Consider the following 27,295-nt stretch of genomic DNA (forward strand, 5'->3'; position numbering starts at 1 on the left):
GAAACACTGCAGTAGAAAACATAATATAGCATACTTCTACTTAAAACTTCTTTAAAAGAAAGTTATTTAGGTTGCAAAATCAGGAAATGGCAGTTATATGGTTGCCCCTGCAATGTCAATTTTGCCCTATTGTATGCCCACCCTATGCCCTGAATTAAGGGAGGGTCCTGGGGACCCATAAGTTTTTTGTACTCATCTCACCTGATGACAATAGACTGTTGACCATCTCAAGGAATGTGGAATGGACAAACTGATAGTCTTCGAGCAGCAATACAACCTGTTGTGCTTCAATTCCAGCAAGCTGCATCACCTAATAGCCGGGAAGTAATTTTAATCTAATTGAACAGAATGTGTACATTCTTTTATAATAGAATAATAAATCCTTAAATTTATTTTATATATTTATCTATCCCCCCCCCCCATTCTGTATTACTACATTTGTATATTCTCAACAAATGATTTTGGTCATCTGTCAAATATAAAGCTAAGGAACAGTCTACATGGAAGAACTGATTTCTAATTAGAAAACAATTAACAAATACTTTGATGCTTACATGAAATTAAGGACCAATTTTTCCAAATAGGACCTCAAACTGTACCCACAGAACTATGCAGTTGGTACTCCCTTTGTTGTGTGCACTATAACATGGAGTTTTCTTGTGCAATTTTGGAGGCCACTTTGGGAATTTTGACCCTAAAAGTTTTGTTGTCTGTTTTAATTTAATGTGTATATCTTCGTAAATCACAAGATTTTTGCTTGATAAAGCATATTATAATGAGCCCACATGGTCCATACTTGCACTTGGAGAGAACCCTAAAAAAATCAGTGGGGCTCTAAGTAAGTGTAGGTGTCTACACACAGAGAACAGCTTGCAAGATCTGGACCTGAGAAGGAGACTGTATCTGTCTCTTTACAGTGCCTAAAGGCTTGTCTTCACTACCGGGGAGATCAATGCTGCTGCAATCAATGCAGCGGGTGTCAATTTAGCGGGTCTAGTGAAGACCCGCTAAATCGATGACAGAGCGCTCGCTGGTCAACTCTGGTATGCCAGTTTCCCGAGAAGGGTAAAGTAAGTCGACCAGAGAACATCTCCTATCAACACAGCGCAGTGAAGACATCAGGATAAGTCAACCTAAGCAACGTAACTTAGGTCGACTTACCCCAGTAGTCAAGGCGAGCCCTCATACAATGAGGCACTGATACGAATAATATATATAACTGTCAAAAATAAAATTAATAAGGAAAGATTATATAACGTGATCAGCACCACAACTGGGGCCAGATTTTCAAAAAAATCTGTGCACCATCCTGCTCTCCCTGAGAACAACAGGAGCTACTGATTGCTGAGCTCTTTTGAAACTTTGGCTACTTCATTTAAGTTCCTAAATGGGTGCTGAACTCTTCTGAAAGTCTTACCTGCAGGAAACATTTTTATTTTGTGTCTTTCAAAGTTCCCTTAACTATTCCATTTTTTTCCACACAAACTTAATTTAAATAAACTGCAAAATAGAAGAATGTGAGTGACACACCTGTTTAAGATCATTTTTGAACTGCTTCAGTTCATAACCTCTGGAAATCTTGGGAGTAATCAGAATCGATCCATTCATGTGACTAACTAAAGAGGTAACTGTCCGACGACCGACACCACTACGTCCTGCTAAAAGAAGTGATCCTCCAGGAAAACTCAGCACTCTGTCTATCCTGGACACATAATCGAGGACTTCTTGGAAAAGTAAAATCTCTATTTCCTTGTTATCTCGTCCATAATGAATAATACCCTATATAAAAATGAGATAAATTAATATTTGTGTTAATGATAAATGCAAATGTAACTATAGAATGTGATAATGTCCAACATTTTACAAAGTTAAGAAACAGAGGATAAGAAAACTTAAGAGATGACACTGATGTTCTTTACAAACTGAACTATTTAACGCAGTGGAATTTTGTTACCTTGCTGTCTCTGTTCCAGCAGTGGATAGACTTCAGAGTCCTAGTAAAGAAGTCACTTAAACCCAAGGTTCAGTGTAGCACAGACCCAAATATGGTATACCCTGGAGTAATGCTTACAGACTAAAATATATTGAAACAAGAATAAAAGAACATACCAATGGATGAATTTAAAATACATAATAGGCCAGAGCGACAGGTCCAGCCAAACTGTGCTCCAAGCCACCTTTTTTAGTCATCGAATCATAGGACTGGAAGGGACCTTAAGAGATCATCTAGTCCAGTCCCATGAACTCAAGGCAGGACTAAGTATTATCTAGACCATCCCCGACAGGTGTTTGTCTAACCTGCTTTTAAAAATCTCCAATTTTTCTCTCTCCTCCTTGTAACAACCTTTTAAGTACTTGAAAACTGTTATCTTGTCCCCCCTCAGTCTTCTCTTTTCCATACTAAACAAACCCAATTTTTTCAATCTTCCCTCATAGGTCATGTTTTCTAGACCTTTAATCATTTTTGTCGCTCTTCTCTAGACGTTCTCCAATTTGTCCACATCCTTCCTGAATTTTGGCACCCAGAACTGGGCACAATACTCCAGTTGAGGCCTAATCTGCACAGAGCAAAGCAGAAGAATTACTTCTCATGTCTTGCTTACAACACTCCTTCTAATACATGCCAGAATGATGTTTGGTTTTTTTGCAACAGCATTACATTGTTGACTCATATTTAGCTTGTGGTCCACTATGACCCCCAGATCCCTTTCCGCAGTACTCCTTCCTAGGCACACATACAAAATGGGAAATGAGTGCAACTGATTGTTCCTTCCTAAATGGAGTACTTTGCGTTTGTCCTTATTGAATGTCATACTATTTACTTCAGACAATTTCTCCAGTTTGTCCAGATCATTTTGAATTTTAATCCTATCCTCCAAAGCACTTACAACCCCTCCTAGCTTGGTATCATCCGCAACCTTTATTAGTTTGCCATTATCTAAATCATTGATGAAGATATTGAACAGAACCGGACCCAGATTTTCTCCCTTATCTCCCTCATCTGATCCTTGGCCCTCACCAATGACCAAATTGGCCACTGGCATAACTTAGAACAGCCTTTAGGCTCCTATAAATTATATCACCTACCCAGCCCAATCTGACTGCAAGTTAGAACTAAATTCTGGCCCCATCATACTTCACAGTACTGAGCTGGCCACAGCTTTGAAATCCAGCATTGCTGTGCAGTCGTGGAGCACTACACAGCTGACAAAGAAACTCACAGAGTTCTCAGGCCACCAAACCTTGTCCCTATTCACTATTCTTCATGGGCCCCACATGGGCAGAGTAAGGGAGAAAGAGCTACTGAGGACTACTTGGAGTTGTGGGGAGTTGACTTGCATGAGTTTCCCAACTCCAGAGCCTACTACTCAAGTAGGTGTGGAACCAAGCCACGTTTACTTCCACTATGGCCTGACTATCCTCAAAATCAGTTAGACCAATTCAGAGCCAGAACAGTGTCCCTTCCTCCACATGTTCTGGATTTGTCCTTTATTGCTTAAAAGCATGCCAACTTCTGTTTCTAAAATAACTATATCTCCCTTTTAGAATACAAATTACATTCTATTATTCTAACCAAAAGAAAAATGCCTGGCTACATAGTTCTGGTTACTTTAAACAATGTACAAATATAACTATAGACTTTTGAAAGTCTTTTCTTTTGTTTTTATTCCTTATTGTTGACGCACCTTTTTGATAACATCTTTTAGGTCTTCTGAATTTAATTTGCCAAGTGGCTTCCCATGAGGTGGTAATGCCTGCTCTGGTGCTCTGAATGTTCCCACCTCATGATGAGCTCCCCATGTTACATAGAAGCTATCTGTGAAAATATAACCATAAATGTGATAGGAGTCTACATTCTCAAGTGATAAAGCACATTATGAGGTATTTCAACAAATCTCACGTAATACATTTTATATGTTTTACCTGCCATATTCTCCAAGATATCTGAGCCCCAGTCTCCTTGAAACACTTTCATTAAAATATTATCAAACATAAGAAGTTCTTTAGCACCGACAATCTTGTCACGGAAGAGGCGACGGGCTTCATAAGCAACAATTTCCAAAACGTAATCTAGTGTGTGTGTTGATGACCCTGCAAAATATATATAAATGTGTGTGTGTTGATGACCCAACAAAGGATAGATAGATAGATAACAATTTCAAAGATTTGAAATTTTGCATTTCAAAATACAGCCAAATTGAAAAAGAGTAAATCAGATTACATACCAGCATGAACACATCAAGAGGGAAGAAATAAAAGAAAAAACAAGCATTATAAAATATTTTTTAAAATCTTATGGGTACAAACAAGGTAAAATTACAAAAGCACATAGAGAAATAAATACTTTAAAAACAAGTTTTCTGCAAAGTACACTATTGTTTAATAATTGTTTAGTGTGCTCAAGGTGCTGAACACAGAATAAAAACAAATATGTTGTAATAAAAATAATAAAATACTACCCTTTTAAAATAGAATCCTATAAAAAAACCTGGAGATCCAGTTTTAAAGGGGGAACAGAAAGGAACTGGTAATAAAAAACACAAAAACATAAGAATGGCCATACTGGATCAGACCAATGGATCCTCTAGCCCAGTATCTTGCCTTCCGACAGTGGCCAATACCTGGTGCTTCAGAGGGAATGAGCAGAAGAGGCAATCATCGAGTGATCCATCCCGTCGTCCACCCCCAGCTTCTGGCAATCAGAGGCTAAGGACACCCAGAGCCTGGGGTTGCATCCCCGACCATCTTAGCTAATAGCCATTGATGGATCTATCCTCCAGGAACTTATATAATTATTTTTTTAATCCCATTATTCTTTTGGCCTTCACAACATCCCCTGGCAACAAGTTCCACAGGTTGGCAGTGCATTGTGTGAAAAAGTACTTCCTTTTGTTTGCTTTAAACCTGCTGCCTATTAATTTCATTGGGTGTCCCCTGGTTTCTGTGTTATGCAAAGGAGTACATATCACTTCCTTATTCACTTTCTCTACACCATTCATGATTTTATAGACCTCTATCATATTCCCTTTTAGACGTCTCTTTTCTAAGACAAAAAGCACCAGTCTTTTTTATCTCTCCCCATATGAAAGCTGTTCCATACCCTTAATCATTTTTGTTATCCTTCTCTGTACCTTTTCCCATTCTAATATGTCTTTTTTGAGATGGGATGACCAGAACTGCACACAGTATTCAAGGTGCGGGCGTAACATGGATTTACATAGTGGCATGATGATATTTTCTGTCTTATTCTCTATCCCTTTCCTAATGGTTCCTAACACTGTTGGTTCTTTGTCACACTGAGCGCATGTTTTCACAGAACTATCCACAATGACTCCAAGATCTCTTCATTGAGTAGTAACAGCTAATTTAGATAATCATTTTGTATATATAGTTGGGATTATATTTTCCAGTGTGCACTACTTTGCATTTATCAGCATTGAATTTTATCTGCATTGTGTTGCCCAGTCACCCAGCCTAGTGAGATCCCTTTTTAACACTTCACAGTCTGCTTTGGACTCAACTATCTTGAGTAATTTTGTACCATCTGCACATTTTGCCAACTCAATGTGTACCCCTTTTTCCAGATCATTTATGAAAATGTTGAACGGCACTGGTCCCAGTATAGAACCCTATTTACCTCTCTCCATTCTGAAAAATGACCATTTATTCCTTTCCTTTGTTTCCTGTCTTTTAACCAGTTACTGATCCATGAGAAGACTTTCTCTCTTATCCCATGACTCCTTACTTTGCTTAAGAGCATTTGGTGAGGGACCTTGTCAAAGGCTTTCTGAAAGTCAAGTACACTATTTTCACTGGATCACCTTTGTCACATGCTTTCTGGCAAGAATTCTAATAGACTGGTGAGGCATGATTTCCCTTTAGAAAAGCCGTGTTGAGCCTTTCCCAACAAATTGTGTTCATCGTGTGTCAGAGAATTCTGTTCTTTACTACAGTTTCAACCAATTTGTCTGGTACTGTACTGAAGTTAAGCTTACCAGCCTGTAATTATCAGGATCACCTCTGGAGCCTTTTTAAAAACTGGTGTCACATTAGCTATTCTCTAGTCGTCTGGTACAGAAGCGGATTTAAAGGAAAGGTTACATACTGCAGTAGTAGTTCTGTTTCATATTTGAACTCCTTCAGAACTCTTGGGTGAATACCATCTGGTTCTGGTGACTTATAACTGTTTAATTTATCAATTTGTTCCAAAATCTCCTCTACTGACCACTCAAGCTGGGTCAGTTCCTCAGATTTGTCACCTAAAAAGAATGGCTCAGGTGTGGGCATCTCCCTCACATTCTCTGCAGTGAAGACCAATACATAAGAATTCATTTAGCATCTCTGCAAAGCCTTATCTTCCTTGAGTGTTCCTTTAGCACCTCGATCATCCAGTGGTCCACTGGCTGTTTGGCAAGCTCCCTGCTTTAAAGGATTTTTTTTTTGGCTTAGTTTTTGAGTCTTTGGCTAGTTGCTCTTAAAATTCTTTTTTGGCCTACCTAATTATACATTTACACTTGATTTGCTACCACTTATGCTCCTTCCTATTTTTCTCAGTAGGGTTTAATGTCCAATTTTTAAAGGACACCTTTTTGCCTCTAATCACTACTTTTACTTTGTTGTTTAGCCATGGTGGCACGTTTTGGTCCTCTTACTAGGTTTTTTAATTTGGGGTATACATTTAATTTGAGCCTCTATTATGGTGTTTTTAAAAAGTTTCCATGCAGCTTGCATGCATTTCACTTTTGTGACCAAACCTTTTAATTTCTGTTTAACTAGCCAAGGCAAAAAATAAATCCAAGAACAGATAGTGGTTATCTTTGGGGAAAATAAAGCTTTAACCTGCTCCTTACAAGTGGAGAAGGGACAAGATGAGATGGGTTTCAGGTGGAACAAATTGCTCATCACAGAAAAAGCACAGTCATCCACCAGCTTCAGATATAATAGTGGAATCCTTAAACAGGGAGAAATCCCCACTTGGTGTAAGTCAGTGTACCTTCATTGACTTAAGTGGAGCTATGCTGATTTACACCTCCATGAGGATCCAACCCAATGAGTGGATTGTGAGTACAGATGCTTATCAGTTCAATGCTACCAAAGCATGTCTCAAATTTAGCCAATCGACTACATCTCCACTAATGCCAATTTAAAACCTAACTGTCACTTTTCAGGAAGACCATGTAAAAAAAACACAGGTCTGTAAATGATCCCATAAAAGTTCACAATCATTAGCACAAAACAAATATGAATAATCTTATAATAATCGTATTGTGACCCAGTAAAATATCAACTCCAAAGGAAGGATAAAAGTCAGACTGGAAACCAGCCTAAGCTGTCAGTTTCCAAGAGTACCTAAAACTAAATTCCATTCGGCTAAAAAGGAAAAGTTTGAGGAAAAGGAAAAGTTTGAGAATAAGTGGTCATTAGAAAGCACTTCAACATCATGAGAAGGATTGGTTACACCCTTCTTTTGTTAAGCAGTATAAGAATAATGCCCCTCAGTAGTGGCAATACTGCTACACCCCTCCTCCCCCCCCCCCCCCACACACACACTTTAAGCAACTGATACAACTAAAGTAATTTGTGGCAAGCTGCTGTGGATATGTCTACACCTCAATGTAAGCCCAAGGTTCGAACTCAGGTTCAAGCTTAACCCCCCTTTCATCTATACGCAAATCACTCCAGCCCAGGGCTTGGACCCAGGACATCCCGGAAATGGACCCAGAGATCAAGTCCTATTGCTTTTTCAGTGTAGATGCAGCTCCACAGGACTCATGTTCTGGGAGTCCACCAAAAGTACTCCAAAAATTCTATGGGCCAGCTTTCTTTGTCCTCTGGACAGTCAATTTTGGTGGACAGTCAAGTTTTTCCACACTGCACTATAAACAAAGGGCTAGAGCTGCCACATTTTGGGAGGGCACTAGGAAGTCTGGGATATGGGTGGTTGAACTTGGGCCCACATAATGCAGTGTAAATGTTGGCACCCCAGGTTGGGACCCAAGATTCAAAAATTCCTAAACTGGGGTTACAAATAAGTGTAAACATTCAAGCCCTACATTAAACAAACCTGAGGTATGCTAACTCGAGTTCTACTTCACTTACCTTGAAGTGTAGACATACCCTGAGACATTCTCATCAAAAACCAGATCAATTGCAGAAAGCGGAGTCCACAGATTTCATAATCAAAATGACTGAAGTGAGCAGCCCAGACTTATTTATTTTCTTTAAACTCAGAATATTTACTATCTATATTTTAAAATTTCACACTATTTTTCAAAATTAAAAACATAACTTTTCATGCAATGGAACTTTTTTTTTTCAACTGACATTAGGGCCAGTCCTACAGATTTTCCAGGTTTCAATGGGGATTCAAGGGGGGAGGGATAGCTCAGTGGTTTGAGCATTGGCCTGCTAAACCCAGGGTTGTGAGTGCAATCCTTGAGGGGGCCATTCAGGGATCTGGGGCACAAAAATCTACCTGGGGATTGGTCCTGCTTTGAGAAGGAGGTTGGGCTAGATGATCTCCTGAGGTCCCTTCCAACCCTGATATTCTATGATATGGAGAGTTTGCAGGATAGATAAATAATAAGAAACACATCACAAAATATTTGAACATTCTAAAAATGTTTTCTCTTTTGGAACAAATCAGAGTAACTCACCTCCTGTTAAATCATATCTGAATAAGCCAAGAACCCACTGAGTAAGAATGTATGGTGTAAAGAGGTAATGACTATGATCATCAACTGTGAATTTTGCTCGTACCTGAAAACATAAGTTATTCACAACACAATTTATATTTTAATTGCAAAGATTTCTTGACAATTTAGTTCAACAATTTTCTGTGCTTTCACCAAGTGGATTTACTTCAACTGTACAGGTTCATATATTTTGTTAATTCATCTGAAAAATACACAGCTTGGATTGTTTACATTTTGCTTTCAGACCAAAAAAGCAAAATATCTCATTTCTAAAATATTTATTCCATATTATTTCTGAGAAAAAGTTTATGTTGGAAAATTAGTTCCCTGTTTCTTTCATGGGAACGATCTCTCTTCCAGTCTAAAACATCTATAGTGGGTTGATTTTTGTAGTTTGGCACCAGGAGAAGAATTTTGTCCAAATTTTTGGATAGACTGTGATACTCTGTACCTCAGGGGAACACCCTGCAGCCCCATGTTCATCCTTATAATATGTTTGTGTGGTATCCAATGCAAAGTTTGTCATGTCGGTGTCTTTGGCAGGCTCATGATGCACTGAGCATTGTTGTTATAGTAATGTAATGCTATAGGTTGTAATTTCATGTATATAGTTATGAGGCTGAAAATGTGACCTCATGGCTTAAAACAAGCCCAGGCAAAACTCTCCAGGAGCAGATGGGCAGTTCACACCCCATCAGGGCATGTATGGGACAAACCCAGCCTCACAGGAACAAATGACACTGGCCTAGGCAGCAACAAAGGATCTGTTGGACTCTGGAGTGAGCCACCCCGTTTCCTTTGGTCAGTTTGGGACTACGATTAGGTAATGCTCACCTGACTCTGAAGTGGGGGGCAAAGCCAAGGGGGAAGAAAGAACATGATAAAAGGGAGAGACGTTTGCCATGCTCTTCCTCTCTCTTCCACCTACATCTACAGACACCACCACCAGGCAACTGAAGCACTGATCAAAGTGGTGAGCCTGGCTGAATGGCAAACAGTCAGCCTGTGGTGAAAAGCATCTAAGTTTGTAAGGGCACTGAAAGTGTTAAGATCAGCTTAGTATGTGTTTTGCTTTTATTTCATTTGACCAAATCTGACTTCTTGTGTTTTGACTTACAATCACTTAAAATCTATCTTTTGTGGTTAATAAATTTGTTTGTTTATTCTACCTGAACCGGCGCATTTTGTCTGAAGCTGTCAGAGACTCCCCTTGGGTTAACAAGCCTGATACATATCAATTTCTTTGTTAAATTGACAAACTCATATAAGCTTGCAGTGTCCAGGGGCATAGACTGCAAGACGGAGGTTCCTAGGGTTGTGTCTGGGACCAGAGATATTAGCTAGTGTCATTCGGATGCACAATCCAAGCAGCAGCTGGCTAAAAGTGCTCATTCACATAGCTGGGAGCAGCTTACATGCTAGAAGCTGTGCGTGAACAGCCCAGGAATGGGGGTTCTCACAGCAGAGCAGGGTAAGACTGCCTCCCTGAGTCGATGATTGGAGTGACCTAGCAGATCACTGATCCAGATAACACCAGGGGAACGTCAGATAGACCAAGAGGGTGAAAGGCCTGTGCAAGGTTAGGAGGACATCCCAAACACATTTGATATGTATATAACACATGCTTTCAAAGGATCTGTGATCAGACAAATCACATGTATTAAATATGACTGTATTTGTATAGTGTTCCTTATGTATGGTACATGATTTGTGTGGGGCGGAGGTACATTTCTGGACAGAAGATGCTATATAAATGTAAGGTATAATGAATAAAATAAACTAACAACAATGCATATCATAATTTGGCCGACTGATAATGGAAATATTAACTATTATTTATATCTGAAAACACACCTTGATTTTTAACTCATGGAATAACTGCATAGCTCTCTTTGAGGATGAGACAATCTACACAGATTTATACTAATATACCTCTACTTCGATATAACGCTGTCCTCGGGAGCCAAAAAATCTTCCCGCATTATAGGTGAAACCGCGTTATATTGAACTTGCTTTGATCCGCTGGAGTGCGCAGCCCCGCCCCCACAGAGCACTGCTTTACCGCATTATATCAGAATTCGTGTTATATTGGGTCACGTTATAACAGGGTAGAGGTGTAACTCAACAAATATACAGATAAAGAATAAGCCATATGAAAAGCATGCAAGGCATGAGAGTGCAACTGTTTACCAAAAGGATAACAAATATTTTGATCTGATTCTCCTTAGACTACTATATGTAAGCTATTGATGTTCAAAATGTGTAGAATTTCAAAGAATAGAAATGTTGTTACTATTCAATACACAGTAGTGTTTCTTTAGTGTGTTTGTTCTATTAAACCTGTCAATTGAGGTCTGAAATGGTTTATCAATAATACAATTGTCTGCATGGTGAGAAATGGCCTACTTATTACATTCTGTAAACTTGGCTCTACCTCCACCACAACCATTTATCATCATAAAGATTCAGCCTTCCACTAATGGAAAACTTTTGGCTAAGCTAAGTTTCCTTAATCAAGATTTTCGAACATCTAATAATCTTGCCTTACCAGAATGACACTTGCACATATTTCTTTGAAGATTTCAATTATGTGACTAGTTGGAGGCTGTGCCCATGCTCTATCTGCTTTTAAGGATGTGATCATTCTACCTAGATGTGTGTTAAGCACTTGGGTCCTAATCCATGTAATCAGTCCTACTAAATCCAGTGAGACTATGCTTAAATGCTTAAAGTGATTACATACTTGGCTGGGACCCTACAATTTTGAGTGGGAAGTTAAAAATGTATTTGTGTGCCTAAATGTCATGTTTTATATGCACACTATTTGGAATACTTAGTCCTATCTAAGTATGGCCCCCATCATCATACAAAATCATAGTATCTGAGCAACTTGCAATCTTCAGTGTGAAGCAGAGTTATCCTCATTTTACAGATGGAGTATGGAGGCACAAAGAGGCGGAATCCACCATTTACTAGTGTAAATGATAGATTCTCTGGAACTTGAAATCATGATTTGAGGACTTCAGTAACTCAGCCAGAGGTTATGGGTCTATTATAGGAGTGGGTTGATGAGGTTCTGTGGCCTGCAATGTGCAGGAGATCAGACCAGATGATCATGATGGTCCCGTCTAGCCTTAAATTCCATGAGTCCCTAAGTGACTTGTCCAAGCACACACAGAAAGTCTGTGATGCAGCAGGGAACTGAACCCAAGTCTCACAAATCCTAGATTAGTGCCCTAATCACTGGACCATCCTTTCATGTCCATAACCACATGCATGTACCCTTCACTTTAATTCTGAGATCAACATAAAAAAATTACTTGCATTTAGATTTTAAATATGGTGAAACACTGTATAATCTATTGTTACTGTCTAAAGTCAGAGATTAAAAGACATGGCTGCGTCTCAATTTTTCATCTCCATTTCCCAAAAAAGAAATCAAAGCACTGTACCTGCTCATATACTTGAACCATAGATCCTGCCAGCTGATGTATTTTTGGTAAGGAACCCCAAACAGAGTGATTCTTTAGGTTTTTGTGAAGCACAGGCTCTAAATATGCACTATAAATTGTTTGCAGTTGGTCTCTTTCTGGATAGCTAGAGGAAAAAAAAGAAGAGTCCAAGGAAATTGTGATGTATCAACATTCTTAATTTCCATACCAAAAATGGGTTTAGATTTATATCTATAATTTACTCTGAATCTTCAATACATAGAACCTTAGTCCAGCAGTAACTTAAATACATTTTGGTTTTATCTGAATATGCAATCCTCAGAGACTTTCCATGTGCATCTTTAAATATGTTCCAATTTATAAACCCTTCCTCACAGTGTATTTAATCTACTAGCCAACCAGCATTTTAAAATAAGGCTGTAAAGCTGTAACCTACTAGAAGCAAAGTAATCCTACTTGAAATTTTATTTCAGATACATAGGCACAACAAGGTACATTAAAATAATTATATATTGCTCTTTAACTGGTTTGAAACACCAAAAGGTAGCAACAATGATACTATATATGAAGATTCTACATTATTAGGAAAGATTAGAGGCTTGTCTTGCCAGACACAATCACATTCCATGTTTTCAAAAGTCTCACATCAAGAAGGACAGGCAGAGGCAAACAGACCTGCAATCTGAATCTAAGATCTTAAAGTCAAGTAGGTTCTTGCAGACACTTACTCAATTGCACAAAGACGAACAATAGAAGTAAATCTGGATGTAAGTTTATGCCTTCCTAATGTTCCCCCAGCAGACATGGATGCCACAATTTGGATACTTTCTAAACCAACCCATTCAAGATTTTCATCGTAAAATCCTTGGTACGTCAGAATCTTTAACAAAACAAAATATTTTAGTAAAATTAAGTGAAAAATAGCAAGGTGCCTAATGAAAACAATAGATTAATGATGAGTCTCTGATTACTATTATTTGTTAAATACCAACAATGTACCCATCACTAAAATTTTCCTCAAAAGTGTCTAATATATTATACTTAAGCAACTGTGCAGCACTATAAACAAAAATGTATATGGCACTTTATAAAATCATAAATCAGGCCAGATTCTCCTCTGTGAACCAAGAGCACAAAGGAGCTACATTCCAGGTGTAACTGGACAGCTGACAATTCCTCCTGGAGGGAGGTAGCTCTCAGCTACAGTAAAGCCAAAAGAGATGGCTCCTTCCATAACCTCCACCAGAGTAAAGGGCAAATCAGGCGTGGAAGGGGGCATACTGGAGCTTCACTCTGCCAATTCTCAGCTCCTGAGTGGTCCCTTAGAGACCATGAGCAGCTGAAATAAGTTAGGGCAGCCCTTAGCCCACAGTCTTTGTCCCAGATAGCTTGCAATGTAAGAGAAAATTAAACCAAAGGGGGAAATATTTCAGTAAAAGGGAGAATGTAGTAAATTCATTGTTAAAAATCAACCAACAACACAACAGATTTGTGGGGTGAAGGTGGGGAAGAGGATTTTAAGAAGGAATTTGGAGAAGGAGAAAGAATGCATGAAGGACAGAATGTAAAAATGAGGAAAAAGTTATTTTTAAAATACTGTAAGCATTACATTTCAATTTCCAATCTTTGAGGAGAGAAGAATTATGCAAACCCCTAAACTTACTTTGTTAATCACTATAAGCTTTTGGGGACAGGGACTGTCTTTTGATTATATATGCAGGGCCGGCTCCAGCTTTTTGGCCACCCCAAACAGCGAAGCAGGAAAAAAAAAAAAAAAAAAAAAGCCGATCGGCGGCACTTCAGCGGCAGCTCAATTACGCCGCTTCCTTCTTCTGCGGCAGTTCGGTGGCGGGTCCTTCGCTCCCTCTTCCTCTTCGGCGGCACTTCGGCGGCAGCTCAAAGAGGAGGAGAGGTACTAAGGGACCCGTTGCCGAATTGCCGCCGAAGACCCCTTTCCATTGGCTGCCCCAAGCACCTGCTTGGTTCGCTGGTGCCTGGACCCGGCCCTGTACATGTGTTTAGTGCTTAGCACAAATGTAACCTTGATACCGGTTGGCATCTCTACATGCTACCACACTACACATAAACATAATGATAATAAACATGTAGGATGTTAACTATTAAGATCACCAGCATATTGTAAGGTGTTCAATTCAAAATACTCTGCCTGTATATCAAATGATTGGAAACAGGACTTTAATATGTATTTACTGAATCATAATAAATCATTTATAGTCTATAATTCTAAATATAATTATTATCAAAGCCATATACGTTCACCTGTTGCAGGAAAGCCACTAGAGTGCTGGTTCCCCATTTATCAGGTTTGGGAAGGTTGATCTCCTTTAAGTATAAAACCAGCCTTTCACAGTCTTTCGGTCTGTATACTCTCCCAGTATTTGTACTAATTACCATGCAAGTCTGATTTAACTTTTGGAGAAGATGTCGAGATGTAGTTTGTGCACTGCAGTGAACTGTAGCAATCTGAGTGGATCGGAGTTGGGAAAAGGCATAACGAAGCAACATTCTAACAAAATAAAATATATAAATATATATTTTATATACACAGAAATTTTTAAAAAACAATTTGAACACCTTTAAAACTGCCAGCACACTGTTTAACGTTCTGCATATAATGTACTGGATCAGTTTTGTTGAACTAAATATTCTTGATTATAAAATCAAATTGTATCATTTCACATTTATGAAGTTCCAGAAAAGTACTTATACAGATTTGTGTAAGAAATAGCTAGTTAGTGAACAATGAAATATGGCCCCAAACCAGCTATTTACAACATATGGACAATGGAAGTCAATAGGGCTCTGCAAAAATTCATTAGTCCTCTCATGCGGTATACATTGCAGGGTAAGAGCCTATGCACATGAGAATAAAGAAAATAAAAAGGAATGTTATGTATCTTTTTTTTTTTTAGGAATCATATTTATGACTGAATTTTAAACAGTGGAAATAGCATTAGATTGTTAAGAAACCAGTAAAAAAAATAATATAATCTATTTGCAAATCAACAGAGACACAGGGGAAAAAAACTGGATTCACACTTATTACCATTATTATGTGAGGGGTATGCCCTCACCCTATTAAGGGAGAAGTTAATGAGCTCTTCAGGGCTCAGCGAGCACTAACTAGACACAGCTGTATGGCTTGCTCTTTGAGGGAATCAACAAGCATATGGATAAGGGTGATTCAGTCGATGCAGTGCACTAGGACTTTAAGAAGGCCTCTGATGAGGTCCCTCACCAAAGGCTCTTAATCAAAGTAAGGAGTCATGTGATAAGGGGGAAGGTCCTCTCATTGATCAGTAGCTGGTTAAAAGATGGGAATGGAAACAAAGGGTAGGAATAAACTGTTTTCACAATGGAGATAGGTCAATAGTGGGAGAGTTCCCTGTAGTGGAACTTGTGCTGTTCAATATATTAATAAATTATCTGGAAAAAAAGGGTGAACAGGAATGTGGCAAGATATGCAAATGATACAGAATTACTAAAATAGTTAATTCCAAAGAGCACTTTGAAGAGTTACAAAGGGATTTTGTTGCAGATGAAATTCAATGTCGATAAGTGTGTAGGCCAGGTTTGACATAAGTAACTTGTCTCATTTCTTAGTAGGCATAATTGGAAAGGTGAATGGAAGGTCAAGTTGTAAATAGGGGGTCGCCAAACAGTATGCTGGTGTAATGCTAAGGACTATGGACAAGATAAACCTTGAAGGTAAAGATCAGGTTCCACGTGAACAGACATGGACATGGACATGCACAGAGCATGCTGTACAGGGATTGGTTCCTGCACAGTAACCAAGCCAATCCAAAAACATATATTCTTAAATTTACACATTACATTGCATTTGCTTTACATTCAATTTGTGTAATGTGTAAATTCATATAAAAGAAGAGATACAAAGTCATCGAGTCCAGTCCCCTGCCCGCATGGCAGGACCAAATACTGTCTAGACCATCCCTGATAGACATTTATCTAACCTACTCTTAAATATCTCCAGAGATGGAGATTCCACAACCTCCCTAGGCAATTTATTCCAGTGTTTAACCACCCTGACAAGAATAACCAGTGTTTATTCCAGTATTTAACCACCCTGTTCATTCCCTCTGAAGTATCTGGCACTGTCCACTGGCAGATACAGGATATCAGGCAAGGTGGACCATTGGTCTTACTCAGTATGACCATTCGTATGTTCTTATAGTATCTGAGCGGTGGTGTGAATGGCTAGCTGATATGCAGCAGCAGCAAGCACTCAGCAACAGCAGTTACAGCAACAATTGCTGCAGCAGTGAACCACCCACTAGCAAGTTCAAACAATGCAACAACAGCAACAGCTGCTGAGGGAGTTGATGATCCACCAGCAGGAGTTCCACAAGGAGATGATACAACAGATAGTGCTCACCTTATGCTCACCTTCTGTCAGTACCCAGGAACTTAACCAAGATGGGGCCAGACAATACCCTAAGGCCTTTTTAATTACCTTTCAGAGCAGAGCACTAATCTCCTGATGGAGTAGCCTTTGATTTTGGCTCCATACTTGATGGGTCTGGCACAGATGGCCTACCATAACCTAGACCTGGAGAAGTCTAAGAATTATAAACAAGTAAAGTCAGCCATCTTGGACAATTTGGACATTTCTGAGGAAACTCACGTCAATGACACTACCAGTGGGACTACCAAGCATCTCAAGCAACTGAAGTCGGACCTGCAGAACAGGGGCCAGCCACTACTCCACAGCTGAGTTCGCCCCCAACTAGAAAAGATACCGTCAGTGCCAGCCCAGTGACTTGCTGCTCCTGTGGCCACACAGAACCCATAAAAAAAAGAATGCCCTCTTAACGAATGTGATTATGCCCAGGGCTGGAGTGTAGAAACCCATGCATGGAAAACAGCACTTCCCAAGTTGATGGCGCTGGTGATGGTCCAAGAGAAAAGAGTTCAAGGACTTGGACTCTGTCTGTAGTTAGACAGTGGTCCAAGTCTCCTTCACAAGAGATGACAACACCCCCAAAAGGCTGATTTCATCTACAGTGTATACATGGCAAAGTGAAAACCTATCCCAGCCAATGTTTACAACTGATTGTGGGGACATGTACCAAGGTGACAGCTGTACCACTGGTGGAGAAATTGGAGTATCCCATAATGGGAGACTGATACTGGCCATTTTTTTTGGCAAACAGGCATCCTGGTTGATCATTGCAGAATGACCTGAAAGCCTGGTAAACCTTGGGGAATTGGAAGACCCTAAGGAGGGAATGTCATGAGGAAAAGAACTGTCAGCCCCTGCAAGTGAGGAAGAGGTTATCTGGATGTGGAAGCACTCCTACAGGATGGGAATTTTGTGCAGGCATAGAAAAGTGACCCTACACTGAACCATGCGTATGACCAACTGGTCTCTGTAAAGGGGAAGTAATGGAGCCTCATCTGGTCAAGCAGTATCCACACTTTGTGCTCGAGAAAGAGCACCTGTACCGAGCTCAAAGAGATACACAAACAGGGGTAATAATGTTTTGTTAGTCACAAGGAGCAGGGGAAAGGAATTCTTATTTAGAGAGAAAAAGAGAGAGAGAGAGAGAGAGAGAGACCCTTGCACACCCCGAATACACCCCGAGCAGAGGAAGGACTCTGTTAGGGTCAGAGAAGGAAGTAACTCAAACAATGTTCTGGTAGTGACTAAAGGGGCCCCCACCAAGCACAAGTATGTATAATTTACTATTTGCATTCCATTAGCACCAAAGTTCCAATCAGAAACAGCATCCCATTGTAATAGATGCTGGACAAACACACACACAGACTGAGACTGATGTTACTAATTTTTTAGTGACAGATGTGTCAAAGAACATTTCAAATGGTTCTATTAGTATTTCATCTAAAGAAACAACTTTATCAATGGAGCAGAAATCTTCACTATGCAAAAATGTTCCAAAACTTTATCACCAAACTTAGAAAAGTTAGATTAAAACAGTTAAAATAAAAAACAAAAACAAACTTACCCCTTTCCACATCCTTCAGGCCCAACAAGAAGAAATGGCTGCTTATTGTCAAAGTCTAGCCATGGTCTGAAGTAATCTAAACCTCTCTGCATGTCAGGGGTTTGAATGACAGGAAGTGTTCGGAGATTACTAAAGTCATCAGCAGTCAAATGTATAGGTTTTCTCAGCTGATATGACATTAAATGTCCAGTGTCAGGGTCATAATATGTGTCCAGTGGCTTCCTGGGATCTGGCGGAGATTCTCGTGCCCAATTAAAAATCTTTACAAAAATTTTAAAAGAATAACAATTAAGCTGTTAAAAATCTGCATTCCTAATAACAACACAATAACTATAATTATAAGTACATCCAAAAAAACTATGTTAAAAGAATATTAAATTTGCAAAGTCAAGCACTCAAAAATTAGGAAATGCAAGAATTAAGGTTGCCTATGCAACTTTAATTCAATCCTGTTGTGCAAATACATTGGGTAGTGAGTGAATGAGTGGGTAGTTATCCAATATTTATTTTTCATTCGATGCGTGGTGCCAGACCTCATGGAATAAATGTCCTCATTCATTTCCTTGAGTCACTGAGGGCCTGACTTTACAAAGTACTTAGTAGGTTCAAAGTACAGCTCCTACTCACAGTCATGAGCACTCATGTAGCACTCATGAGCACACAAATGTAGCCACAGACTTCTCACACTGAGTAGAGAGAAAATGAGGGACACACAATTAGTAGTCAACTGTAAACAAAAGTTAAAAGTTACGAAATTCCAGAATTAAGGCTGCCTAAAGAGATAACTGTATTTTTCTTTATAAGTAACTTTTTTCTTTTTCCTATTTTGTGGTCTGGTAGGAATACCTACCATGCACAGTCATCTTTTTCCTTTTTCTAACACTTTTAAGATATGAATGAAACTGTGTGTGAGGATTTACTTAGAATTTATACAATCTTAAATCACTTCATGTTATCCTGGGCTAAAAAAGTGTGGCTGCACAAACTATGCTGTCAAGGGAAATTATGGGTTATTAAGAGAAGTCCTGATTAGTGCCACAGCCTTGGGCTGCAGCATGCCCAGTACAGAGAGTCTTCAGAGAACGTATCTGCCAAATTCCAGCAAGTCTCTATGGAACATGTGAGAACTGAGATATTTGGAGGCTTACAGTTTGGCCAAATTTGGGCAAATTTTCATGGGGATGACAAAAGGCACATCCATCTCATCAGGGTGATGCCTCCTGACAAATTTCAAGTCATGGAAGTAGTAAGTTTAGCGGCATTAGACCTGAATGAAACAATTGTAAGAATGTTTTTAACGTGGAAAAAGACACATAATATCCTCAGAAATGACTAAATTGTTTTAGCTGAAACTTTCCCAAAAGAAATCAGCCTTAGGCAAACACCCAATACTGAAAATTTCAGCATGAACAGGTGATGTTTGTCAAAGATAAAAACAACTGAAACCTGAGTTCTGTAATAGAAAATGTTAGGCAACTTTAAGGATAGGTGATAGAACCAGCACCACCTATAATAAAATGGAATACGTTTGTGATCAAAGAAATGGAAATTTAAGGAGGGATGGGACTAAGAATGTTCTGAAGTATGTACATGTGAATAAACACTTTTGGGAGGCAACAGTATACCCACTTTTTTTTTTTTTTTTTTTTTTAAGAAATTATGATTGTCTCCACATGTTGAAGGGCTGGGAGGAATGAAGTATTTAATCAGCAGTCTGATACCCTATGCTCCTGACTAAAAATGCTCCTGACTAAAAACCTTCCATTATCTTCCAAAAAATACAAATGCATCATTTGTAACAAAACAATATGATATCGTCAGAATTAATTTAGGGCCCAATTTTGCAAGCCCTTATACACATAAGAAGCTTTAATAATATGAGTAGTCTAATTAACACCAATGGGACAACTCACGTGAGTTAAGTTACTCATGTGCATCCACGGCTAAATTCCAGAACCTGTGTTCCTTACTCATCCTGCTTAACCTCTCAGTGGCATTCAACACACTTGATCACTCCCTAGTTCTTGATAACCTATAACCCTTTGGCTTTTGTGATCTCATCCTCTCACAATTCTCACTCTACCTTAGTGATGGCACCTTCAAAGTCTCATTGGATGAGGTCTCCTCCTCTTCCCTTCTCCCCCTTTCCATGGGCTTCCCACAGGGCTCCATCCTTTGTCCCCTTCTCTCTTTGGACCTTATCTATAAGTGATCTTGACCACTCTCATGGATTTGACTACCATCTATCTACCAATGACACACAAATCTGCCTCCCTATGGTTGACCTATTTCCCTCCATCTAATCTCAAATTAGATTATAAACTCACTGAGGCAGGGACTAACTCTTATTGTACTTTTATACTCTGAAACCATAGCAAAATCAAAATTTCTGTTTCATTCATCTCGTAGTTTGAGATAAGATAGAAAATGATTATTACCTCTTTTGTAAATTCTAGTCGTGATTTCATGTTGAGATTTCCACCAAGACCCCGCATTAAGCTAATAATAAATTGTCCACGATCAGTGCACCCACGGAGATGAGACAACCCATTCATCACAGTGCCAACTAGACTTGTTTCTACCACATAGTCATTCTGTAAATTGGAATATATAATAGTATATAATAATTTATAATAATAATATAACTTTAAACAAATTTCTAGCAATAAAATAAATGAGTTATGGTGCAAGTAAATATGGCAGTTTTGTTGCTATTAGGAGCCACTTTTAGACTTTTAAAATTGGTAGAAAATGTGATCCATTTGCAATCACATGCTTTTTAAATATTTACTTTTGACTCTTATACCAAACCTACTTATTATTTATCAGTTCTCATGTTCAGTCATCCTTCTATTTTAGAGGTTATGAGGCTACTGACTGCAAAGAAATGTGCACAAATGGAGATATGTGCCCAGAAGGGACCCTCCATGTGTGGATCTCACTCTCCCCCATAGAATGGGGTGGGTAAACAACTGCTTCTGCAACTGTGTCCCCCTTTTCCTAGATCCCACACAAGCGTAGACATCTGCACGGAGGAAAGAAACAGCTATGGGAGAAACACATCTTAATCCCCATCAGGCTATGTAGATTTTCCAAGGAAATACAACAAGATTGCCTCTCAGCACTGGGGATCCCTCTTAAACGAAGTTCCATGGAACAGAGGCCCAGCTGCACAAGGCCTGCATGGCTCCATTGTGAGGCATATGAAGCCAGGGAGGAGTACTGGAGCCATAGGAAGCACAAAGCAAGCACAGAGACACAAGCAGTCTATATGCATAGTAACAGACTCCAATCTGGGATCCATGGGTTTTCAGGACATCCTGCACACATCCCTTTCCCCCAGATAGCACAAGTGAAGGGAAATGTCTGTAAAGCACAGCTTGCAGAGGTTCCCGCCAACATAGAATTATTTAATGACTTATAACATTGTTAATTTTTCCTCAAACCTAGCAAAGCACATGCCTTCTTGATAAGGATTTTGGGCAGAAATTTCAAATTTTCTGAGCCTAAATTTAGATACCTAAATCCATGATTAGTTAATGGAAGCTCTGGGAACTGGGCATCTCTGAAAAATCAGACCCCTTATTTAGATGCCTAACTTTAGAGACCACATTTAAAAATTCTGGTTGACATCTACACCAAGTTCATAAGTTTGAATAAAAGCCAGAAAGTTATTAAGACTTTGTGAGTTACTCACCTGTTTTAGAACCCAGTTTAACGCCTTTTCAAAATAGTCCCCAATCCAATTTTCAAGATTATGTCTGCATTCTTCAGGCTGGTTTCTTAGCCAAGATTTTAACAAAGAATTAAGATCTGTATCTTCATCACTAGAATAAGACATACTTCAGATTAAAACAAAAACAAAATAGTCATGTATCCATGCAAATGGATGCGGTATGATCTAAAGGCTCAAGCAGGATGACTGAGTTAAGAGGCCTGGGTTGTGTTCTCAGCTCTCCCAATGATCCACTGTATGACTTTAGGCCAGTCATTTAACCTCTCTATATTTAAATTTGCCTTTCAGTAAAAAAGGGGTCAGAAAATGTATGCTCTTGAATAAAAAGCATTAAGATATGTAGAAAAAAGATGTAAACTAGAAATGGAGTATCTTTATTATTACTGTCAAATGTCAAAATAAGGCTCTAGTACTATGAGTAGATGTGAGCATTTACTTTCTGATTTCTGTAATTACAAGAAATGGACAATGGTTTAATTTTGATTCAGTGCAATTTTCTTACATTTTTTCTAATAAACTTTGCTTTCTTTAAAATATTTGGGGGTCTTATAGTGTTTAGAGGCAATTTAAAGCAATCCATTCTCTGAGTCAGGGAAAACAAACTTCTGACCTTTGGTGAGAGAAAGAAAGGAGCAAAAGATATGACATTGGGTCCTTGGTGAAAGGTGTAGGGCAAAAAACAGCCCTTCCCTACAAGGCTTTACTGACCATAGTCAGTAAAGTGCAAAGAGACTGACTGGAGACATTTAGGAGTCACAAGTACAGTGGTAGGTTACAAGGTAACAGATGAAAAACTTGACTTCAGAGATAAATAGGCAAATACGGGTAACATCTATACAGACAACTCCACCTACTCAGAGTAAATTAACATTTTCAGAGGTTAGCATTACAATGAAATCATCAGTTTTATAATAATAAAATAAAATAAAATACCATTCATAAAAATTAACTTAAAAAAGGAAATTACAGACTTGTCAGCGTAACTTTTATACCTGGAAAGATATACTGGAATAAATCATTAAACAATCAATCTGTAAGCATCATGAGGATTATATGGTTACAAGGAATACCCAGTATGGATTTGTCAAGAACAAATCATGCCAAATCAACCTCATTTCCTTCTTTGACTGGGTTACTGGCCTAGAGAATAGGGGGAGAAGCAGTAGACATGATATAGCTTGATTTTATTAAGGCTTCAGATACAGTCCCACATGATGTCAAGTATCAGAGGGGTAGCCGTGTTAGTCTGAATCTGTAAAAAGCAACAGAGGGTCCTGTGGCACCTTTAAGACTAACAGAAGTATTGGGAGCATAAGCTTTCGTGGGTAAGAACCTCACTTCTTCAGATGCAAGTAATGGAAATCTCCAGAGGCAGGTATAAATCAGTATGGAGATAACGAGGTTAGTTCAATCAGGGAGGGTGAGGTGCTCTGCTAGCAGTTGAGGTGTGAACACCAAGGGAAGAGAAACTGCTTCTGTAGTTGGATAGCCATTCACAGTCTTTGTTTAATCCTGATCTGATGGTGTCAAATTTGCAAATGAACTGGAGCTCAGCAGTTTCTCTTTGGAGTCTGGTCCTGAAGTTTTTTTGCTGTAAGATGGCTACCTTTACATCTGCTATTGTGTGGCCAGGGAGGTTGAAGTGTTCTCCTACAGGTTTTTGTATATTGCCATTCCTGATATCTGACTTGTGTCCTTTTATCCTCTTGCATAATGATTGTCCGGTTTGGCCAATGTACATAGCAGAGGGGCATTGCTGGCATATGATGGCATATATAACATTGGTGGACGTGCAGGTGAATGAGCTGGTGATGTTGTAGCTGATCTGGTTAGGTCCTGTGATGGTGTTGCTGGTGTAGATATGTGGACAGAGTTGGCATCGAGGTTTGTTGCATGGCTTGGTTCCTGAGTTAGAGTTGTTATGGTGCGGTGCGTGGTTGCTGGTGAGAATATGCTTAAGGTTGGCAGGTTGTCTGTTAGTCTTAAAGGTACCACAGGACCCTCTGACCGCTACACTATCTAAACTGCTACATGCCACAAGCAGCCACAACAGTAGTTCCCTTAACCCACCCAGCAATATTGTTAATCTTTCCAGCTATACTCTTAGCCCAGCAGAAGAGTCTGTCCTATCTCGGGGCCTCTCCTTTTGTCCCTCCAGACCCATGAATATGATACAGTTCTGCGGTGACCTAGAATCCTACTTTCGACGTCTCCGACTCAAAGAATATTTCCAACATACCTCTGAACAGCATACTAACCCACAGAATCCTCCCTACCAGCACTACAAAAAAAAAAGGATTCTGCATGGACTCCTCCGGACGGTCGAAACAACAGACTGGATTTCTACATAGATTGCTTCCGTCGACGTGCAAAGGCTGAAATTGTGGAAAAGCAACATCACTTGCCACATAACCTCAGCCATGCTGAACACAACGCCATCTACAGCCTCAGAAACAACCCTGACATCATAATCAAAAAGGCTGACAAAGGAGGTGCTGTCGTCATCATGAATAAATTGGAATATGACCAGGAGGCTGCTAGACAGCTCTCTAACACCACATTCTACAGGCCATTATCCTCTGATCCCACTGAGGATTACCTAAAGAAACTACACCACCTGCTAAAAAAACTCCCTGACAAAGCACAGGAACAAATCCGTACAGACACATGCCTAGAACCCCGACCAGGGGTATTCTATTTGCTACCCAAGATCCATAAACCTGGATATCCTGGACGCCCCATCATCTCAGGCATTGGCACCCTAACATCAGGCTTGTCTGGTTATGTAGACTCTCTCCTCAGACCCTACGCTACCAGCACCCCCAGCTATCTTCGAGACACCACTGACTTCCTGAGGAAACTACAATCCATCGGTGATCTTCCAGAAAACACCATCCTGGCCACTATGGACGTAGAAGCCCTCTACACCAATATTCCACACAAAGATGGACTACAAGCTATCAGGAACAGTATCCCTGATAATGTCACAGCTAACCAGGTGGCTGAACTTTGTGATTTTGTCCTCACCCACAACTATTTCACATTTGGGAACAATATATACCTTCAAGTCAGCGGCACTGCTATGGGTACCCGCATGGCCTCACAATATGCCAACATTTTTATGGCTGACTTAGAACAACGCTTCCTTAGCTCTCGCCCCCTAACGCCCCTACTCTACTTGCGCTACATTGATGACATCTTCATCATCTGGACCCATGGAAAAGAAGCCCTTGAGGAATTTCACCATGATTTCAATAATTTCCATCCCACCATCAACCTCAGCCTAGATCAATCCACACAAGCGGTCCATTTCCTGGACACTACTGTGCTAATAAACGATGGTCACATCAATACCACTCTATACCGGAAACCTACTGACCGCTACACTTACCTACATGCCTCCAGCTTCCATCCAGGACACACCACACGATCCATTGTCTACAGCCAAGCTCTAAGATATAACCGCATTTGCTCCAATCCCTCGGATAGAGACAAGCACCTACAAGATCTCTATCAAGCATTCTTAAAACCACAATACCCACCTGCTGAAGTGAAAAAACAGATTGACAGAGCCAGACGAGTACCCAGAAGTCACCTCCTACAAGACAGGCCCAACAAGGAAAATAACAGAACACCACTAGCTGTCACCTTCAGCCCCCAACTAAAACCTCTCCAGCGCATCATCAGAGATCTACAACCTATCCTGAAAGATGATCCTTTACTCTCACAGATCTTGGGAGACAGACCTGTCCTCGCTTACAGACAACCCCCCAACCTAAAGCAAATACTCACCAGCAACCACACATCACTGAACAAAACCGCTAACCCAGGAACCTATCCTTGTAACAAACCCCGATGCCAACTCTGTCCACATATCTATTCAAGTGACCTCATCATAGGACCTAATCACATCAGCCATACCATCAGGGGCTCGTTCACCTGCACATCTACCAATGTGATATATGCCATCATGTGCCAGCAATGCCCCTCTGCCATGTACATTGGCCAAACCGGACAGTCTCTACGCAAAAGAATTAATGGACACAAATCTGACATCAGGAATCAAAATACTCAAAAACCAGTGGGAGAACACTTTAACCTGTCTGGTCATTCAGTGACAGACCTGCGGGTGGCTATATTACAACAGAAAAACTTCAAAAACAGACTCCAACGAGAGACTGCTGAGCTAGAATTGATATGCAAACTAGACACAATCAACTCCGGTTTGAATAAGGACTGGGAATGGCTGAGCCATTACAAACATTGACTCTATCTCCCCTTGTAAGTATTCTCACACTTATTGTCAAACTGTCTGTACTGGGCTAGCTTGATTATCACTTCAAAAGTTTTTTCTCTCTTAATTAATTGGCCTCTCAGACTTGGTAAGACAACTCCCACCTGTTTATGCTCTCTGTATGTGTGTATATATATCTCCTCAATATATGTTCCATTCTATATGCATCCGAAGAAGTGGGCTGTAGTCCACGAAAGCTTATGCTCTAATAAATTTGTTAGTCTCTAAGGTGCCACAAGTACTCCTGTTCTTCTTTTTGCGGATACAGACTAACACGGCTGTTACTCTGAAACAGGACCCTCTGTTGCAGTCCCACATGACATTCTCATAAACAAAGTAGTGAAATGTGATCTAGGTGAAATTACTATAATGTGGGTGCACAACTGGTTGCAAGACCATACTCAAAAAGTAATTATTAATGCTGTCAAACTGGGAGAGTGTATCTAGTGGGGTCCCGCAGGGATCAGTCCTGGGTTTGGTACTATTCAATATTTTCATTAATGACTTGGATAATGGAGTGAAGTGTATGCTTATAAAATTTGCAAATGACATCAGGCTGGGAGGGCTTGCAAGCACTTTGGAGGACAGAATTAGTCCTTTGACAAATTGGACTGAAATCAACAAGATGAAATTCAATAAAGATAAGTGTAAATAACTACATTCAAGAAAGAAGACTCAAACACACAACTACAAAATGGGGAATAACTGGCTAGGTGGTACTACAGCTGAAAAGAATCTTGGGAGTATAATGGAATGGATCACAAATTGAATGTGAATCAACCATGTGATGCAGCTGCAAAAAAGGCTAATGTTATTCAGTGGTGCATTAACAGGACTGTTATATGTAAGACAGGAGAAGTAACTGTTGAACTCTACTTAGTACTTGTGAGACCTCAGCTCGAGTACTGTGTTCATTCTGGGTGCCACGCTTTAGGAAAGTTGTGGACAAACTGGAAAGAGTCCAGAAGAGAGCGGCAAAAATGATAAAAAGGTTTTAAAACCTGGCATATGAAGAAAGGTTAAAAAAACTTGGCACATTTAGTCTTGAAAAAAGATGACTGAGGGGGGACCTAACAGTCTTCAAATATATTAAGGAATGTTATAATGAG

General features: G+C 39.7%; 1 protein-coding gene across 1 annotated transcript in view; it reads right to left on the reverse strand.

Moving 5' to 3' along the window:
- The window catches only part of DYNC2H1 (dynein cytoplasmic 2 heavy chain 1), a 392,465-nt gene that overhangs the window by 297,496 nt on the left and 67,674 nt on the right, over positions 1-27,295 (reverse strand). The window contains exons 40-50 of the mRNA XM_054015569.1: positions 21,854-21,983; positions 20,595-20,750; positions 18,157-18,416; positions 14,429-14,675; positions 12,877-13,028; positions 12,149-12,293; positions 8,658-8,760; positions 3,925-4,092; positions 3,687-3,817; positions 1,531-1,779; positions 202-310 (exon numbers count right to left, since the gene is read on the reverse strand). Coding sequence (XP_053871544.1) covers positions 202-310; positions 1,531-1,779; positions 3,687-3,817; positions 3,925-4,092; positions 8,658-8,760; positions 12,149-12,293; positions 12,877-13,028; positions 14,429-14,675; positions 18,157-18,416; positions 20,595-20,750; positions 21,854-21,983 — 1,850 coding nt within the window. The remainder of the gene's footprint in view (positions 1-201; positions 311-1,530; positions 1,780-3,686; positions 3,818-3,924; positions 4,093-8,657; positions 8,761-12,148; positions 12,294-12,876; positions 13,029-14,428; positions 14,676-18,156; positions 18,417-20,594; positions 20,751-21,853; positions 21,984-27,295) is intronic.

The sequence above is a fragment of the Malaclemys terrapin genome, chromosome 1, assembly GCF_027887155.1.
Source record: "Malaclemys terrapin pileata isolate rMalTer1 chromosome 1, rMalTer1.hap1, whole genome shotgun sequence".
Classification (NCBI taxonomy): domain Eukaryota; kingdom Metazoa; phylum Chordata; order Testudines; family Emydidae; genus Malaclemys; species Malaclemys terrapin.